The sequence below is a fragment of the Crocodylus siamensis genome, chromosome 3 (assembly GCF_052110815.1).
Source record: "Crocodylus siamensis isolate JL-2025a chromosome 3, ASM5211081v1, whole genome shotgun sequence".
NCBI lineage: Eukaryota > Metazoa > Chordata > Crocodylia > Crocodylidae > Crocodylus > Crocodylus siamensis.
The window spans coordinates 116,832,580-116,847,781 of record NC_143397.1 but is presented as its reverse complement, the minus strand read 5'-3'; the positions used below and the strand labels follow the sequence as shown (position 1 = coordinate 116,847,781).

General features: G+C 49.8%; 1 protein-coding gene across 1 annotated transcript in view; it reads right to left on the bottom strand.

The window, feature by feature from the left end:
* SHB (SH2 domain containing adaptor protein B) overlaps window positions 1-9,214 on the bottom strand; it is a 169,874-nt gene extending 160,660 nt beyond the window's left edge. The window contains exon 1 of the mRNA XM_090039082.1: window positions 8,387-9,214. Within this exon, the coding sequence (XP_089895208.1) occupies window positions 8,387-9,001 (615 nt within the window). The 5' untranslated portion in view covers window positions 9,002-9,214. The remainder of the gene's footprint in view (window positions 1-8,386) is intronic.
* Between the last annotated feature and the right edge of the window lie 5,988 nt (window positions 9,215-15,202).

The window sequence follows — 15,202 nt, the reverse complement described above, 5'->3', positions numbered from 1 at the left end:
CTCCACCATTTTTTAGGAATGGGGCAGCACCCCCAATGTGAACCACTATTATGCTGCCTCAGCCAGGTGCTGCTACCTTCAGGTAAAACTGCCTCCTGTGTTTGCTGCGGTGTCAGACCAGGACAGCCTGATGCACATATGAACTCTCCTGGCTCATTAGGTTTCTGTGATATAGATCTGCATATCTATATCTACATATAACATTTCTAATTGCTGCCTGCACTTGATCACTGGCTAGAGTGAACTCTCAGCCAAAACTGCCTTCATTTTTGATTGTGGAATCATGAGAAATAAGTAATTCCCTCCCTTACCAATTAACAAAACCTGTCCCTTGGACTCAATGCTCAAGTCCTTCCTTTACACTCCAGTGTAACAGTAATCCAGAAAGATCTCTTTTCCACAACTGGAAGGAAATAAATAATGTGAGAGGAAATTTATGTAGTTCCTCTTTGTTCTATAATTGAGAAAGTTAATACTCAGGAAATTAACTCCTCCTATCAAAGTTAGTAGAAATATTAGCAGATGCTACCAAACAGGAAAGCGCTCTTGTTTGGTTCAGGTCTTCAATATATTACTAACTTTTCAAAATTCCAAGAAGTGTAGTAATGACATCAAAATCCATTTATGGGGGATACTCTCTTGGTACCCCATTTACTGATCAAACCTCAGACACATCAACATATTAAAAAAAAAAGAGGGAGACAGACAAATCTGACACTGACACCTTGCACAGATTCTTACCCTCACTGTTTTATTGGTGAGACTACATCCATCCAATCGCTACTACAAAGGCTGCTCAAATCACAACCATTAAACAAGGATGTCTGAGCTCAAAAACTTGCAAATAACTTTTTTCCAACTATTTAGATGGTCTCATAAAAGATATCACATTTACCCAAAGAACCTCGCCTATGTCCTTAGACCAACACAGTTACAGCCAGCAACCCTGCAAGTATTAAACAATACATTTTCAATAGCTCATGTAAAAATATTCATCTTATACACCCATTTCATTCTGTCTGTGTTAGTCAGGAGAGAGTCTAATGACACCACATTAACATTTAGGAGAAACAAAAAACCAGAAAACAAACATAAAAAGACACAGAGGCCTGGCCCAGACTATAACAAAGAGATGATGGTTTTTCTGGCTGTCTACACCGGACTTCTCAAAGGAGCTACCACAGACTTTAATCATCTGTTTAGCATGCAAGGTAAAGCTTGGGGTGCGTCTTCACTGCACTGGAAAGGTAAGTTTTTTGCCTTCCCAATTAACATAACACAAATATCTCTGGCTTGAGCTAAGTGCTGCATTACGGCTTGAGCTACTGTCCTGGCAGGTGATGTGAGTTGAAGTCCAAATGTCAGTGGGAACATAGGCTGCTGCAATACTTTCTCTGCTGGGGTTACAGCTGCTGAGTCAAGTAACATGAACATTATTTTGCACCACTGTTGCTCTGACTCAAGGGTTAGTCTGTGCTATGAAGTTTTGCTCCTTTTTTCAGGACTCTTAAACAGCATCTCTCAGGGAGGTAACAGCTATTTCAGCAAGAAAACTCCTTTTACCTGCACATGCTGCTTTGCCACTAGGACAGTGTGCTCAAATTCCTGTCATGTGGCCCAGGAGTCTCCCCACGGATCAGAAATTTGTTGGCAGAGGGGCAATGACAACATTAATTGTCTGCCCTGAATGTCTGGACCCACAGGGAGCACCCTGCACCAGAAGACATGGCAGAGTATGCTTGATCGCACTGATATATGGTCAGGCCAGCATACTGGATAGCTCTGCGGCCAGATCCAGCGTGCAGGGCAGAGCTGGTGCCCCAGATCACACCTGTGGACAGACTCCTTCCGGGATTCAGTCTGCAGCCTGGCCCTGTGCCACTCATCCAGGCCATGGGGTCAGACAGGTTAAGCACCACTTCACTAGAGGGATTGTTGAAATAGCTGCAGCAGAGGCTCTGTAATGAAGACAAGCCTTAAGTGAAATACGTGAAACCTAGTAGCTCAAACTAATATTTACAATGAAGTAGAGGTGCACCAATATATTGGTGGCCTATTGTATCGGCACTAATAAAAGGGGAAACGAAATTACCGGTTATCAGCTTTTTTTGGCCATTATAGCCAATAAAGTTTACCGATAATTATGCCTTCCAGCCTGGGCCCTGAACACCTGGGTTTCCTCTCCCCCACGAGGCCACAAACCCCAGATGCCTGGGCTCCCTCAGGGAACAGGGGGTTTCCCCTTGCAGGCGGGCAACATTCTAGCCTGCATGGGGTCCTGCTTGGGGCTGCTGGGAGTGAGATGCAGGGGACGCTGCATACATGTGCGCAGCTGTACACGTGCACATGGCTAGGAACACAGCCAGGCAGTATGGAAAGCAGCTCCCTGCAGGCAAGTCTATGGAGGAGTAGGGAAGGAGTGGGGGGAGGGGGCATATTGAGGTCCCCACAGTAAGGCAGGGAGTGGGACCATGCATGGGATCCAGGACTGGGGTGGAGAACAGGAGGCTCATCTAGGGGACAAAGTGGGGAGGCAGCTCCTCACCACTGCGCACATACCCCTAGAAGAGGCACATGGGGGCATATGCTCCCCCAGCTCTATGTACAGGGTGGATGCAGGCTGCTCACTGCAGGCTTGGGGCTCTCTGTTCCGTTGCCTTTCCCTTGGGAGCCCCACACTGGCTGTGCACCCACTGCACACATTGCAGAATTTTGGGCAGCAAGTTTTGCTCTCCATTGCTGGGCAGGCAGGGGGGACACAGCCAGCATGGGGCTCCAACGGCAAAGGCAGCAGAACAGAGTGTCAAGTATACCTCACACCTGCCCTCGCCCCACTCAGCTCTGCTCTATTTAAAAGCATCCCTGTGCTTAAAAATGGTGGTGGCTTGAAATAAAGCACATTCAACACCTGTGATTCCCCGCTGACATTTTTAAGCACTAGAACACCGATGCATGTGATGCAGGAGGCTGCTGAAGTGTGGGCCCCCCCCCCAAAAAAAGTTTATTTATGTCAGTATTTTAAAATACAAGACCCAACAAATCAGTTATCGGATCACCACTGGCCAATATGGTTGGTAACAACAGTCTATCGGTATCGGCCAAGAAAATCTTTATCAGTGCACCCCTACAATGAAGACATAGTGTTAGTAGGAAGCCTAGGTTTTAACTCATGCTACACTAACTTAATGAAGAACTTGCTTACAGAAGACTTTTTGAGCATGTTGGCTAATAATGCAAGTTTCTGAATCTTTCCTTTGGCCGTGGCTATGTTGGTTACTTCTTCAGAGCCAATGCTTTTTTACCAACAGCTCAACAAGAAGCAAGAAAAAACAAGCAAAATTTTTGCAGGCATCCACGCAAAATGCGCCCATAAGTTGACAGAACTTCAGCTGTCTATCAAGTGAGGAATGCCATCTCCTGAGCAACAGAAGCCCTCTGCCACCATATAGAAGCCACCAGATAATCTCTTATGTCTGGTGAATGTACCAGTCTTTACCCAAGTACAACGAAAATGCTCTGGAAAAATTCAGTTGGATGTGAAAACTTTAAGAAAAAGTTTTTGAGCTTCTTCTACCCAGAACTTTATTTGGGAAAAGACAACGGAAGAGGAGGAGGAGAAAGCCCCACAGTCAACTAATTTTGAGTTTATAATTTGGCTACAGAAGCTTACTTCAGGCTAGTATTTGCCACTCTCAGGTTAAGTCCAATTCCAGTTTTGTTTCTTAAAAATTGAATGTCTCCCTCTCTCACATGCACACACTCCTCCTCCCCATATCAGTTATAACAGATTTAGAAAGACTTTATCCTGTAATCAAGTCACATTGAAAATTATCCTGTTTCAAAGATGTGATTTTTTAAACCAAAAATAGAATATAACTTTACACAACTGAAAAGAGCAGCTATTTGAGTTGTTCCAGTCTAGCGGTAATTGATGTATATGTTTTACAACAAGCTGCTATTGTAGCATATGCAGAAGCTGTATTTTTAATTGTCTCAGTAAGATTTAAAATTGAGAAAAAAAATTGCTTGAGACTGTCATGTGACTTGCAATTCATGCCCAATGAACTACAGATTGTGTATGCCCTGCTGGACAACCATTTTCTGAAAAAATATATGTCCCAGAGAAAATACTGCCTCTGGCAAACCACTTTCAAATACAACCTCAAGTCAGGAGGCCTATAGAAAAGTGAAATATGAATTAAGATTAAAACTTTAATCACTCAATTCCTTGAAAAGAATTAAGTGTTTCCAGTCAGTGGCTACATATGAATGACTGACAATGCAATAAATATCTTAGCGTTTTAATCTTATTTCATCATGACAAGTTGAAATATTTGGGATTGCATTTGGACAGGATACAATTTATCAACTCAAGCTGACATGGAAATGTGTCACCACTCTGTTCAACCAAGTCATATGCCTAAACATGCTTGCATAGACTATTCAAAGTGATAACATTTAGCAAATATTTAGAGTTCACAGAGCTACTGTTATATTAAACTCTCTCAAACATCAGCATACGTAACCGGAGATTAGGATAATATTCAAAATCTCATAAAGAAAGGAAAATAAAATTATTAATTATCAGGAATATGCATCCCTTTTAAATGATATGGGATCCTTTTTAAAAAAAAAAATAAATAAATAAAATAAATAAAAAAATAAAAAGGCCATCACCTATGATGTAATATCATTTACAGTGACATTTTCCTACAGATCTAAGACAACATTTGCAGTACTTGGAAAATACCTACAGGGAAATACTGCCAGAAAAAAGCAAACATTAACAACTCGGCCTGAGATTCTGAAGCCTGTCAGTGTTTTGCTCTCTATTGCACAAACCTAGGCTACTAAACTGTAACCTACCGGACTTTAATCCCCCTTAATCTCCACGTTATCTTTGCCACTGAACTTCTTCCCATCCCATTTATTTATGCACATATGCTTTTCACACTCATCACTACAGTATCAGAGTGCTCCTCTACACTCCAAGAAAGCCTCTAAAAGGTCTGTGAAGCCCTCCATATCAGGCAGTGACAGACATAAGGAGTAGGGGTGCACCAATAAAGATCTTCTTTGCCAGTACCGATGGCCGATTATTAACCAACCATATTGGCTGGTACCAATTCAACAGTCAATTTACAGGAATGCAGCCTGGCAGCAGTGTCCAGCTGGTAAGTTGGGGCGGGGGGAAGGAAGGGGGGGAGAAGAGGCAGCAGGGAAGGAAAGGGTGTGGGGGGCAGACTGAGGTCCCATGGCTACGGTGCAGGGACTAGGGCTGAGACAGACGCTGCCCAGCCAGGTACTGAATGTGACTCTGGGACCAGGAGCAAGACAAAGCCACAGGTGACTTGTCAGGGGTGGGGGAATACAACTCCTTGCTGCTGCGTTCACCCACAGGGGAGGCATGGGGAGCATGTGCCCCCCTAGATTTGTGCTTGGGGCAGAGGTAGGCTGCCCACTGCAGGGTTCAGGGCCAGGGGCTGTGCTGGCCTCTTCCCAGCGGGGCAGGGGCTGAGAGAGGTGGCTATGCGGGGGGGGGGGAAGAGGGGAGGCTATGAGGAATTTTGGAGTTGCCATAGCCTTTCAAGCCCCCCTAGCACTGCACCTGCTCAGGGCACTCAACTTTGCTACCCTTCCCTAGGCAGGAGCAAGCAGGGGGCACACAGCCAGCGCAGGGCTCCTAAGGGAAAGGAAACAGAGCCAAGTGGCTTGAGCAGGGGAGGCACTAGGGAGGGCTTGGGATGCTATGGCCACCCCCAGATTCCCCATAACACCCCCATAGCCACCCTCTCAGTGCCAACACCGCTGCCCACCCTTCGCAGCTGAGCCCAGCCCCCCCACCAAGAAGCCAGTGAAGCCCCTGGCCCCAAGCCCGCAGCCTGCCTCTGCCCCACACACAAACTTAGGGGGGGACATGCCCCCCCATGCCTCCCCCAGGGCTGTGCACAGCAGTGGGGAGCTCCCCCCCTCAAATGAGCTGTCCCACTCCTGACCCCCGGGGCTGCATACACTACCCAGGCTGGACAGTGCCTGCCCCAGCCCCTGCCCCACTTCCTCCCTCCCTCCTTCACCATGGATGCCTCAATCTGCCCCCACTTCCGATGCCCCTTCACCCTCACTGTCTTACTGGCCAGATGCTGCTCTCCACACTGCCCAGCTGCATTCCTGGCCTCATGCATGCTAAGATACACACAGCATTTATCAATGACACTAATCAGCTACACTAGCCAAAAAAAGCTGCTGGATGATAATGTTAATTTCCCTTTTATTGGTGCCAATCCAATATGGCACAGATATATCAGTGCACCTCTAATCAGGAGTTAACCTAATAGGTAGAGTAATGTCTAGACCAGTAATTCTCAACAAGAGTGCTGTAACACAAGGGGTCCTCCGAGATTCTTTCAAGGGTGCTATGGTGTGCCATGCAATATTAGCACTGTTGGATGTGCAAATATGATTCACAAGATTTTTCAAACAGGAATTCATAATGTTAAAAACCACTGTGACCTATTGTCACCTTTCTGAGTTCTTTGCAACAGAAAAATGACTTTATTAATTCTCATTTCATCCATTTTTTTTACGACAGAAAAATAAGAGCTGGGATTTTCCAAGGGGTGCCTTGAGTCTGTAAAGGCCAAGAACCACTGAACTAGACCCTTAGAAAATGCCAGGTCTTATTTTTCCTTCATTTTTCTTGACTACAGAAAAAATGACACAGCAATGTTTTTGACACTATGGATTCTTATTTGAAATCCTTGGGTTTATCTTGTGAATCAGGAGTAGGTGTTTACACATTTACTAGGGCTAATATTGCATGGCACCCTGCAGCACCCTTCGAAAGATCTCCTGGCACAGCAGGATGCCACAGCACCCTGCTTGAAAAGCAGTGATCTAAACTGTGTCTGCTTATATTCTAGACTTCCCACCACAAATCAGTCACAGTTCAGTTTTACGGAGGCGTATGGCTGTGTTCTTATCAAATACTTCATGCAATTTTCCAGTAAGCAGTTTCTAAAGCAGTCTTATTACCATGTGCCTCAAAGTCTACCCTTTTGTAATTTACTCAATTCAGCTGTCTGCAAGAGACAAGTACATAAGTAGAAGCAAGCATCGATGGCTACCACTTTCCCCATAAAGCACATCTGTCAAACAAGTTATGGTGTAGGCGTTCAGGATTGAAAATCACAAAATTATTTCCAGTGACCACACACAGAAAGAATGCAAATAACCAAGTCTCAACCGTCTCTCACACATGAGCCAGGCGGTATGTCAGAAAGCAAAATAAGGAACCGGGTGGAAAAACACAGGTTAAAACATAAACTATGGAAAACTTTGCCCATTCTCTATCCTAAACAATGACATGCAAAGTAACAGCACAGACTGTAGTATGCCCTGGTGTTCCCAGAGCCTCGGACATTAGCACCTAAAACACCTGCATGCTAGAACCAAGTTGGAGCAAGAGTGGAATATGTCGCCTATACCTGTTTATTATACTATTTAGTCCCAACAGGCTTTTTCCTACATAGCTTATATCCTGCAGCAGCACTGTACTTGAGAGATTAAATATGTCCCCCACCCCCCGCCAAACCCACTCTTGCTGAACTGGAAGCCTCTCTCTCATCATCGTCCCTTCCTCTTCCCCCTTCTGACACAGGATGGCATCATGCCTTGTTCTTTGATTTGGCCAGAAGAGACCTGGAGAGAGACCTTCTGTGCAGGGGGGGAAATGCTGTGTGCAGAAAGGGTCACAACTCTGGCCACAGATGCTGCAAACGCAACACCCACCTGCTTCCCCCTAAGCAATGTCTGCAACAGATGCCCCCCGCCCGTTGCCTCCCAGCAGCAGGTGGATTCTCCCCCCCACCCCGCCATGTCCAACTGCCCTCAGGGGAACGCAGCAAGGCCAAGAACCAGGGAATCACAGAAAATGAGGATTAGGAGGGACCTCAGGAGGCCACATCTAGTTCAACCTCCCTCTAAACTGTGCACAGCCAGGCATGCTTACACGGCCGCGCAGCTCAGAGGGAACGCTGTCCCCTGCTCAAAGCAGGACCATCCCCAACTAGATCGTTCTAGCCAAAGCTTTTCCTACCCGGGTCTTAAAAACCTCCAAGGACAGAGGCTTGACAACTGCTCTAAGTAACCTGCTACAGCGCTTCACCACCCTCCTAGTGACAAAGTTTTCTCCAACCTAACCCTCCTTTGCCTCAACTCGAGACTGCTGCTGTGCTGCTTGTCCTGTCATCAGTCCACCTCCATCCTCTTTGCAAACCCGCTTCGGGCAGTTGAAGGCTGCTGCTGTCAACCCCCCCCCCGGCAGGCTAAATTACCCCGGTGCCAAGCCCGGAGGGCGGCTGAGGGCGGGGGGCTGGCAGGGCCTCACCTTCTCCTTCTTGGCACAGGGCACGGTGCCCTCGGGCGGCTCCGGGCACTTGTTGAGCTTTTTGGCGGCGGCGGCGGGCGGGCTCCAGGCGCCCTTGCAGGCGGGCGCGGCGTCCCCGGCGCTGTCGATCTTGATGAGCCGGTGCTTGGGCGAGATGTATTTGATGTCGGGCGGCGTGGCCGGGCGCCGCTCGCTGTGGCTGCGGAAGAGCAGCGGCGAGGGCGCGGCGGGCGGCGCGGGGCCGGCGCGGCACGAGGCGGACGAGAAGGCTCGGGCGCCGGGGTCGGGAGCGGGGGCCGGGGCGGGGGCGGCGCCGGCCGGCTCGTCGGGCCGGCACAGGGCGCGCAGCTTGCGCAGGGACGAGCCGGGCCCGCTGTAGGGGTCCTCAAAGTCGCGCTCCCTCTGCGCCTGGTAGGCGCGGAGCAGGTCGCTCGTGTCGTCGCGCGGCCGCCCCCGGCCCGGGGCGCGGGGCGACGTGTGGGGCCGCGGCGGCGGCTGCGGGGCGGGCGCGCCGGCCCCGTTGCGCTTGTCGCGGTAGTCCGGCCGCGGCGGCTGCGGGGGGCTCTTGGTCTTGCTGTTGCCCAGGCTGAAGTACTTGTTCAGCCATTTGGCCATGGTGCGCCCCTAGCGCGCGGCGCCCATGGGGGCGGGCAGCGCGTGCGGGACCGCGGGGCGCGGGCTCAGCGGCGGCGCCGCCCCCGGCCCCGGCCGCGGCCCCGCCAGGGGGGCGGCCAGCGCGCCTCCCGCGCCCGCCCGCTGCAGTCCGCACTCGCTCGCAGCCGGCCGGGCCTGACCTCAGCACGCACCGGGAAGGCGGGGACGCGGCGGCGGCGGCTGGGAGACTCCCCCACCCCCCGCCGCCGGGGAGGGGCCGGGCCAGGTGCTTGCGAGGCGGGGAGGGCCCCGCCTCCTGCCTCGGCTACTGCCTGCCCCGGCCCCCTGCAGGCGGGCGCGGTGCGGCTGCTGCCCCGCCAGGGTGCTGAGGGCGCTCCCGGCCTCCTGCCGCCCCGGGGAGCTCTTGGCCCCGCGCGACAGAAGGGCTCCGTGGTGCTGGCCGGGGCCAAGGTGGACTACAAGCCGAGAGCTGCAAATAAATATCTTTCTTGGTTGCAGATGTCCAGGCGAGGAAGCCTGCCAAGCCCCAGGGAGCCCTCCGCGCCCCCTCCTGCGCCTCTTGCTTTGCTTGTCGCACCTTTCTCTCTTCAGCTGGGCGCCCTCTGTGGCGAAGGTGGCGTTCTTGGTGTCCCCAGTTCTTCACTGTCTCCAGGCGTTTCAGAGGGGCTTCCTCCCATGAGCAGGGCCAGTCCAACCATTAGGTGAACTAGGCGGTCGCCAAAATTTGGGGGCGCCAAAATGATAGGCAGAAGAAAATGACAGGAACTAGGTTCCACCTTGGACCAGCCCTGCCCCCAGCCCTGCTAGTGCCCCTCACCCCTGACCTGCAGCCCATGCCCCCAGGCCAGCGGTGCCCCTCACTCCTGCCCAGCACACCCACCCCGTAGGGCTGGAGCCGGGGCCAGCGCTGGGGCTGCAGGACCAGTATCCAAGCTGCTCTCCCCACCGAGCTATAAAAGTTCATTCTAGACTTCTTATTTTCCTCTGTATTGGAAGTGTTGGGGGCACCGAGGCACACAGTTCACCTAGGGTACCAGTTACCCTTGAACCAGCCCAGCCCATGACACAGATGGAGAAGGAAGGACTCTGCTCGCTCCCCACAGTGTTAAGGACCGTGCTGCCTCTCGCTTACTGTTTCCTGAACTTGGGTGCAATGCTGGGGTGGCCTGAGCAGAAAGACAGCTGTTGGGCCTGCCCGCCACAGTTTACAGTCTCCACTCAAGATCGTTTGGGGACAAAACATTCACTAAGAGTTCAGTCCTGAAGCCAATAATCTGCCCTGCAGAGATCTGGGAGAACAGAGAGTAGATCCAGGGGTGCTGGTTGTAACCGTGTTGGTCTAAGAACATTTTTCCAACTATTTTAGTCAGTCTAATAAAAGATACCAGATCTATCCAAAAAATCTTGTCTGCCTAGGAATAGATCCAGATGCACAGATGAGTATGGGACTGTGTGTGTGACAGAGAAAAACATTTGGGAAGAGGCAGGAGAACATTGTGTTGGTGGAGGAATAGGATGCGAAGGGAAACTGAGGCATAACAGCAGAAAGCACGGCCTAGGACCATGTTTCTCAACCCGTGGGTCGCAACCTAAAAATGGGTTACAAGAATATATGAAAAGGTCATGAACAAACTTTAAAAATGGATTCTCCTTTAAAGGATAAAAATGTGAGGAAACTGTGACTTTTCCATTGCAGGCTGGCAGTGCTCCAGGCTGCAAGGGGCTGCTTGGGACCCCCAGGCCCCACACACTAGGGGGCTGGAGCCTGGGGGCAGAGAGTCGGGAGTGAGGGGCACTGGGTCAGGACTGGCCATTGTTGTTTACAAATGGGTCCTGGTACAAACAGGGTTGAGAACCACTGCCCTAGGAGATAATGGAGCAGTGGGATTGATTAGACTGAAAGTCTCTTGGTGGGAAGGGTTGAAGCTATGTTGCTTGGGTCGTTCATAATGAGACCAGTGAAGGTTCTTGAAACAGCGCAGTAGAGAACAAGGCTTCCCCAGTTGAAGTGGTGGTCAAGTCTCTAACATGCCTAACTCCAGCAATTGTCACAGCCTTCGGACAGGCAGCTTCAGTGCCGCAGCATTCAGCCACTAGGAGGAAGCAGAATGCACGCCTGGTTCTGCCGGGGCTGTAGAGAGCAGAGCCGCTCTGCATTGTTACTTCTAGGCTGCTGGAAAGATGATATTTTTCAGCTGTTTTAAAATAACAGCCTGTCTTTAACATGCATGTTCCTCACTCCCTTTGTCTTTTTAAAGAGCTATCCTCACAAAAGAAGAACTGACGGTGGCATGATGTATTTGTAACACTGTTGGTTGAAAGCAGGATTTGGAAAAGGCAGGCAAGGTTCTTTGGGTAGATGTGATCTCTTTTATCTGGAAAAAGGTCCTTCAAATCTGTAAGGTTGTGGCAGGAGAGGCAACCTCTCATGGGGGCTAGTGCTCCGGAGGGCTTTGCATATGGGAAAGGGAGCTTGGGCCAGAGACCGTACGGGAGGATGCCAGTACTCAACATGGAGGTGATCTGGTCATGACGACCAGTGCTGCTAAGCTAAGACAAAACACAGTATCTATTGATGCTCTTGCAGGGTGTGTGACTTTATTTCAAGATCAGTGCTATGGTCAGTCAAGTGTGGAGGTGATATTAAATCACAGTAAAACAGGACCGGCAGGACCTTCAGGAGCTCATTTAGTCCAATACCCTGCTGACAGTAGGCTTATCCTTATCTAACCCACCCTATCCACATTGATATGAATGTGTCTCACCATTATCAGGTCTATGTCCAGCAGCCATGGCATGCCATCTTTCTGCCTGCTGCAACTGGGAGTGGGTGCTTCCAGTCACTGCTGATATTTTGCACGGCAACAACATTGCAGAAGGACCTCCACTTTCTGCTCAGTCTAGACATAGGCAAGACTTTTATTTTTGCCTGGGGGGCCTAAGACGATGCCTTCCCCCGGGGGGGCAGGGGTGGATGTGAGCTGCCAGCTGTGGGCTCAGGGTTCCCTGCCCTGCTGCCTTTCCCCCAGGAGCCCCATGCTGGCCATGCCACCATGGCGAGATGCCCCCTGCCTGCCCGGGAGCTGTGGGTGGCACAACTTCACACTGCCACCCCTGCTGTTCCCAGGCAGGCAGGGGGTGTTTCACAATGGCAGTGCAGCCAACACAGGGGGAGGGGGAGAGGGAAGGGGCAGCAGGGTAGGAAGCCCTAAGGCTGCAGCAGGCAGCCTGCATCCACTCCCGCACTGCACACAAATCTGAGGGGCATGTGTCCCCCCATGCCTCCCTTCACAGGAGTGTACATAGCTGCAGGGAGCTGCCTGCCCCTCCCCACCCCCAACCCTCTGGACAAGCTGCCTGTGGCTCTGCCCCAACTCTCCAACCCAGCCCCAGACTCCATGCACTGTCCTGGCTGGGCACTGCCCCTCAGCTCCAGCCCCTGCCCCACTCGCTCCCGCACCGTGGGGGCCTCCCATCAATTTGCGCCCCCCCCCCCCATAGACTTACCTGCAGGCAGGTGGGGGAGCCACTCTCCACCACTGCCTGGGGCTGCATTCATGGCCCCGTGCATGGGTGCATGTGCTCATGCATGTGGTGTGCCCTGCGTCTAGCTCCCCACAGCCCCATACAGGTTAGAACTCTGCCACCCTGCAAGGGGAAAGCCACCATTTCCCACGTTTTTGCACAGGAAACAGAAGACCTGGATCCCTTCATGGTACTGGGAATCTGGAACAAATGATGTCCCTGAGTCACGCGGCCCAGGACTGGGACTTGAGGTTTTCGTTTCAGGACTGTCCCATCCAATTAGGGATGAGTGGTCATCCTACGCTCTGCCCAAATGGGGCCAGGGCCCCCGGGCCCCCCACATACTCAGCACCTATGAATCTAGCAATCCAAGAGTGGATTCCCTCCACAGTAAGAGTTGTTTTTAAGGTTGTAAGATCTTTAGGCTTGATTGGGTTCAGTGGTTCTTTAACCCACCACTGGTTTTGACTAAGCAGGTAGGAAGAAATGTGGCTTTGCTGTAAAGGTAGTATGCAGCAGTTATCACCTGCATATTTCTGGCGTCCAACTTGCTTCATAGTTTCATGTGTGCCTGTGTGAGATTATATATGGAACATGTAAAGAGAGGCCTGAGTCTTCCAGGACCACACAGATGAGAGCCTGGAGATGACGCAACACATGCTCACAGTGACTATCTTGGTATGGTCTGAGAGGAAGGAGGTGGCAATTTCATAGTGTTTCCATTCTTCTGAGCCCTGCAGCTTCTTGGAAGCAAGTTTAGATCATTTGGCAATCAGGGCATCAATGCTCTCCATTCAGTTAAGGGTGAGAGAGCTCCCCAGCCACATCTTTGGGCTCTTCAGTGGCACAGCTCTAACCAACCAGGAACAATTATACTGGACCAATAAACGTCTGACCTGCTAAAGTCAATGGCAAAATGTTCACAGACTTCAGCAGTGTCACCCCCGATTTCTGGCATTTCCAATGTTAAAATGACACACTTTAAGAAAAAAAAATCCTTTCAGGCCTTCTTTACATCCTATAAAAAATGCAAAAATGGTAAGAGCCCCTCTTTTTATTTTTCCTCCCTCTTTAGCTCACCTTTTTAAGGGAAAATCCTTAGGTCATTTAAGATCTTAAAAGGAACATTTTAGATCACTGATAGTTATGGTATTGGCTGTTTTAATGTGAATGTCAATGAATGCTAGTAGGTAAAGGACATTTTGAATGGAGATTGTGCTGATACAGCCCTCAGCACCAAACGGTCCCAATTCTGTTTAGGGCTTATGATTCCACAATAGCAGCAGTTCTGAACCTTTTTCAGTCGACATACCCCTTGTCTCAGTGTAAGACTTCACGTACCCCCTTTCAATGGGAAATTAATTTTTTAGGCCCTTCGACCTTTGTTAGATAATGTATGAAATATATCTCACGTACCCCCTGATGAGGCTTCACATACCCCCTGGGGATACATGTACCCCCAGTTCAGAACCACTGCACTATAGCATCAGTAATTCTGAAAAAAATATTGAAAGAGCAACTAATACATAAATACTTGTAAAAGATGACAGGTACTCCCCACTGCATTTATCTGGGATAAAAAAAAGTCATCAATTGCTAACCATTTCTTTGCACTGTGGTTTTTAAACTGTCAATACATAATCCTTTTCCTTTCTCCTGTTTTTTGTATTCAGAAGAGGTGGCCTGATATTTGTTGACACTGTATAGGATCTTCTGTGACCTGTCATTTGTACTTCACTTATAATGCAGAAATAACTGACACCTGACACAGTGCTGAACAGCAGGCCATAGCTGATATGTCTCCTTGTGCCTTTCAGTCTGAAAGTGTCATTTTTCTTTAAAAGTTAAAGACGTGGTCTTTTGTGTTTCAAATTTTCCACTGATTTTATGGATAAACTAGGCATTGCTTTTGGCTATACTTTCTCCATGGAAAGCCATGTGCGGGAAAGGGGTGGAGGGTTCATTTGTTTGGTTCTGGTTGTGCAATTTGCACAAGGCACACCTTTTTTATGCAGCAGTGACCTCATGACAAGAGGGCCCCTCCTTTGTGACCATAGGGTGCAATTATAGTTCCTTTCCAGGATGACTTCCTCCAGTGTTTCTTCATCACTTGTAACCTGTGTAGAAATAAGCAACATGCTTGCTTTACTGGTTTGAGCAACCTTGGCCATGTTATATCTGTCCTGCATTCCTTACACTATTTGCAAAACAAAGAGGAAAGCAGCCCTCGCAGCACGCAAGCCTAACTGTGTGTGTGATGTCCTTAGGAACCTAGGCACTGCCAGGCTGCATCAGACGGGATCTAACCCAGTGTCCCTTCTCTGGCAGAGCTGATTCCAGGTTCTTCAGAGGGAGCTGCAAGACACCATGCAGTAGCGGCTATCAGATAACTGGTCCACAAACAGAGTATTCTACAGACTGAGGTCTGTTTATACCCTGAAACAGGAAAATTTAGATGCTTCCAGAGTGTTGAGGATTTTAGTCATCACTGGTCGAAGCACTCCCCTGCCCTGTTCTACGTGCATGCACACCACCCTGTCCTTTCTCAAAGCTTGCCCTGTTCTCAGCCTTCCCTTCCTAACCAGTGGCTCCCTTACCCTAGAGGAGGGAAGACAGAACATCCGTTTTCTACATGCCTAAAACCTGGTACTACAAGTAGCCAGGATAAAGGACTGC